The sequence below is a fragment of the Apium graveolens genome, unplaced genomic scaffold (genome assembly GCF_009905375.1).
Source record: "Apium graveolens cultivar Ventura unplaced genomic scaffold, ASM990537v1 ctg6067, whole genome shotgun sequence".
Classification (NCBI taxonomy): Eukaryota; Viridiplantae; Streptophyta; class Magnoliopsida; order Apiales; family Apiaceae; genus Apium; species Apium graveolens.
The window spans coordinates 45,533-50,332 of NW_027419209.1; the positions used below are offsets into that span (position 1 = coordinate 45,533).

General features: G+C 31.2%; 1 protein-coding gene across 2 annotated transcripts; it reads left to right on the top strand.

Moving 5' to 3' along the window:
• The first annotated feature begins 281 nt into the window (after window positions 1–281).
• Window positions 282–1,823, top strand: LOC141702999 (B-box zinc finger protein 20-like). Of its 2 annotated transcripts, XM_074506621.1 has the most exons (4): window positions 282–560; window positions 698–817; window positions 928–1,126; window positions 1,254–1,823. In XM_074506621.1, exons 1-4 carry the CDS (start codon window positions 391–393, stop codon window positions 1,512–1,514), a joined length of 750 nt encoding a protein of 249 aa, XP_074362722.1. In that variant the 5' UTR covers window positions 282–390; the 3' UTR covers window positions 1,515–1,823. The 2 variants fall into 2 exon arrangements, with proteins under 2 accessions (XP_074362722.1, XP_074362721.1); XM_074506620.1 differs by having other exon boundaries at window positions 285–560; window positions 698–1,126.
• Window positions 1,824–4,800: the final 2,977 nt, after the last annotated feature.

Genomic DNA, 4,800 nt, shown 5'->3' on the forward strand with positions numbered 1-4,800 from the left:
TTGCCCCTACTTTCATTGTCATTACATTCAAACATAGAAAGAGAAAGTCTTGAATTTTTTCTAGAGAATTCTGAGTATATAATAATAATATTAATAATAAAGATTTTAAATACCCCCTCCTTCACATCTTAGCTGTGATTTCCCACCTATATGCCTGCCCATCATATTTCGTCTTTTTGCTAATGTTTAATTCTACCAACTATGCATCTAAATCATTATCATTTTTTTATATTATTATTTTAACATAGGCGCGCAGACAAAGCTAGCTAACAAGAAGCGTGTGCGCGTATATATACAAGCTTCAACGACAAGTTATTTATTTGAAATAGTTAGTAACTAAAAGGAGAGTTGTAAACCAAACATAATAATTGTAAATGAAGATTCATTGTGATGTATGTGAGAAACAAGAGGCTTCCGTTTTCTGTTGTTCCGATGAAGCCGCTTTGTGTGGGCCCTGTGACCGCCAAGTTCACCATGCTAATAAACTTGCCGGAAAACATCACCGATTTTCACTCATTCACCCTTCTGTGGAACAAACACCGCTATGCGATATCTGTCAGGTATTAATATATATATATATATACAGGCTTGTGCACAAATGATTAAGGTTTAAAAATTTTGATTAATACGCGGAAGTTTCTAAATTAATTTTAAGAGTACATGTTAAGATATGAATAATCTTTATATTTGTTTTCAGGAGAGGCGTGGCATGGTATTCTGCCGAGAAGATAGAGCAATACTATGCAGACAATGTGATGATTCGATTCACAAAGCTAATGAACTTACTGAAAAACACAATAGATTTCTTTTATCTGGAGTTAAGCTTTCGCCCTTGAAACCTTCTTTTTCGTACCAAACCTCAACTTACTCAAATAAATCCAGTTACAATTACATTAATCCTAGTGAATCTGGAACCGAAATCAACAGGACTTCAGTTCATGCTGATCAATATCAAATGGCATTCGAATCACCATGTGAAACTGGAAACTACAACTGTGAGAGCCAAGATTATGGAATTACATCGGTTTCAACGAGTAGCATTTCCGAGTATTTGATGGAAACATTACCCGGTTGGCATGTTGATGAGTTTCTTGATCCATCTTCTCAATATGGTTTGTATGATGAGGTTTGTGATATAACCCTGGTCTACATATGCTTGTTCTATATTTAATTTTTAATTTATAAATTAATTAAAGTTATATAGGTCACTTGGTTAGGATTACTAATACTATATGTTTCGATTATGATTGCAGGGCACTAATGAATATATGCTACCCTATATTGATAACAATCTTCAAGGTCTTCTGGGACCAATCTCTTCACAAGATGTGGTGCCTCAAGTTCCACCACCATCTCACAGCCATTTGTATCAGACGGGACAATTGAACCTGGGCCCCGTGATTGTTAAATCTGAATATGAGAACAATTCTAAGAAAGGTGGTAAGAAATGGAGTAGAGAAGGGTCAGCAGTTGATAAGTCGGCATCTACCAAAAAATCAAAGCGCTTCTGGTAGATTTTAAAATTGATCTTCTTTTAACTTTGTATGTGCCCGCAATCCTGCATGTGTTTGCAATATGGTTTTTTAAGAGTTAGTCTGGAAATCATCGAGACATGGACATGGAGGTCTTTATCGCAAGACTATGATGCGAAAACAACCTCTGAGAAGTTGAAAAACAAAATGTACGGCCTTAATTTTACGGAGATTTTCAGAACGATAGTGTTTTAACCATGCATGTCGCGTGCAGTTTGTGTTCAGTCTTTACTTTTGTAACTCTCTGTAAGATATTAATGACTTTAGTCAGTCATGTTTTATATAGCGTCCTACTAGTTTTACATTCATTAGTTTCAATTCTTAACTTTGATCGACTTGTTAAGAATATATAACATTTTTCTGAAGTAAAAAAAAATATCAATAATTCAGGTCGTTTCCTACTAATATTGGTAGGAAATGGGAGAAAACTTAGAAAAATGTGTTTTTTTTTCATTTTCGCCCATTGTTTGTCACATTTCCGTTGATCAAACTCTAAAAATATAAATATCTATTCATTTCAATAGTGAAACTCTAAAAGTTAGTTGATTACACTTAGAGTCCCGTGTTTCCATTTGTTTTTTAGATAAATATAAATAATACGAAAAAATATTAAATATGAAAATGATTCGATAAATTAAAACTTTTCAAGTGAAATATCATTTTATAGTGAAATAAAACTAGGAAAAAAAATTGGGTAAGAAAATAAATATGACTAAGAAAATCGTTTAGAAAACAGAACGTCGAGATTGTTCGAAGATTGAGTTAGATTTTCAACTCAAAATTTCGGGGATGGGTTAGACATTTGAATTTTTTTAATAATCCAACCTTACGGATAATTATATATATGACTTTTATACATATAATTGAAATATAGAATTTTAAAAATTAAGCTATTATGTTTTTATAATAGATCTATAGAAAAAACTGCAAGAAAAATATATTTTTTGTACTTTTCGCCCATTGTTTGTCACTTTTCTGTTGATCAAACTCTAAAAACAAAAACATCTATTCATTTTTATACTGAAACTCTAAAAGTTAGTTGATTACACTTACAGTTTTGTGTTTCCATTTGTTTTTTGGATAATTATAATTATTACGAAAAAATATTAAATATGAAAATGATTCGATAAATTAAAACTTTTCAAGCGAAATGTCATTTTATAATAAAATAAAACTAGGGAAAAAATTGGGTAAGAAAACAATTATGACTAAGAAAATCGTTTAGAAAACGGAACGTCGAGATTGTTCGAAGATCGAGTTAGGTTTTCAACTCAAAGTTTCGGGGATGGGTTAGATATTTGGATTTTTTTTAATAATCCAACCTTAAGGATGATTAGATATATGACTTTTATACAGGTAATTGAAATATAGAATTTTTAAAAATTAAGCTATTATATTTTTATAATAGATCTATAGAAAAAACTGCAAGAAAAATATTTTTTTTGTACTTTTCGCCCATTGTTTGTCACATTTCCGTTGATCAAACTCTAAAAGCATAAACATCTATTGATTTTAATAGTGAAACTATAAAAGTTAGTTGATTACACTTGCAGTTTTGTGTTTTCATTTATTTTTTGGATAATTATATTTGTTACGAAAAAAATATTAAATATTAAAATGATTCGATAAATTAAAACTTTTCAAGTAAAATGTCATTTTATAGTGAAATAAAACTACGAAAAAAAATTGGGTAAGAAAACAATTATGACTATGAAAATCGTTTAGAAAACGGAACGTCCACTACGCCATAAGTGCACATAGGCAACGGTTTTTATCCAGCGTTGCACGAAAAGCGTTGCATTATCTACAAAATTTTCAATTTATTGCAACACAGTGGTGAAAACGTTGCAGTACATTGAAGTTATCGTTGCTAATAATTGTTAGTGTTGTTCAGCATGCAACAGTAGAGGTCATAGCATTGCATTAGATATTTTTTTTATTTAATAAATGCTGACATGGAAAATAAATCTGAGGTGGCATGTTGGGGACCTACATGTGGTGACGTGGCATGCTAACGTGGCACACAGTGGTACCCACTTGCTGACGTGGCAGCTGACATGGCACTCCAGGCGTTGCATTTGCTTTCTGATGTTGCAGTAGGTTATTTAGTGTTGCCTTAGTTATTGTACTATTCTTAAAATTTATTTGTTATATTCATGTTCTATTTTTTTTAAAATAACTTTTAATTGATCCAACCGTACGGATGTTGTTTCCTACTAGTTTTAGAGATGTGTAATTTTTGTAAAAAAAATAAATTTTATACCACGTGCTTTTTTAATAGTCAAACCTCGATGCACACGGGTTCACATTACGTAGTATTGTTCCGGGTGGTGATTCTATTTTTTTTAAATTTTTGTTCAACGATCCAACCGTACGGATGATGATACCTACTAATTTTAAAGATGTCTAAATGTTTTTTTAAAAAATTAGATTTTATATCGTGGATTTTTATAATAGTCAAATTACGGACAACACGAGTTCCTATAATCAAGACTTGTCCCGAGTGGTGATTCTATTTTTTTAAATTTTTTGTTCCACGATCCAACCGTACGGATGATATTACCTACTAATTTTAGAGATGTGTAATTGTTTTTAAAAAAATAGATTTTATATCACGTGCTTTTTTAATAGTCAAATCACGGGGAACACGGGTTCACATGACGTAGTCTTGTTCCGGGTAGTGATTCTATTTTTTTTTAATTTTTGTTCAACGATCCAACCATACGGATGATGATACCTACTAATTTTAGAGATGTATAAATGTTTTTTAAAAAAATTAGATTTTATATCGTGTGTTTTTATAATAGTCAAATTACGGACAACACATATTCCTATAACCAAGACTTGTCCCGAGTGGTGATTCTATTTTTTTAAAATTCTTGTTCAACCATCCAACCGTACAGATGATATTACCTACTAATTTTAGAGATGTGTAATTTTTTTATAAAAAAATAGATTTTATATCACGTGCTTTTTTAATAGTAAAATCACGGGGCACACGGGTTCACATGACATAGTCTTATTCCGGGTGGTGATTCTATTTTTTTAAATTTTTGTTCAACGATCCAACCGTACGGATGATGATACCTAATAATTTTAAAGATGTCTAAATGGTTTTTTTAAAAATTTAAATTTTATAGCGTGTGTTTTTATAATAGTCAAATTACGGTCAACACGAGTTCCTATAACCAAGTCTTGTCGCAAGTGGTGATTCTATATTTTTTATTTTTTTGTGCAACGATCCAACCGTACGGATGATGATATCTAC

What these genes read in the sequence shown, in the direction of transcription:
- LOC141702999 (XM_074506620.1), top strand. Translation starts at nt 375, where the DNA reads ATGAAGATTCATTGTGATGTATGTGAGAAACAAGAGGCTTCCGTTTTC. An exon ending in CGCTATGCGATATCTGTCAG is followed by an intron (nt 561 to 697) that starts GTATTAATATAT and finishes ATTTGTTTTCAG; the next exon opens with GAGAGGCGTGGCATGGTATT. An exon ending in AATATGGTTTGTATGATGAG is followed by an intron (nt 1,127 to 1,253) that starts GTTTGTGATATA and finishes TTATGATTGCAG; the next exon opens with GGCACTAATGAATATATGCT.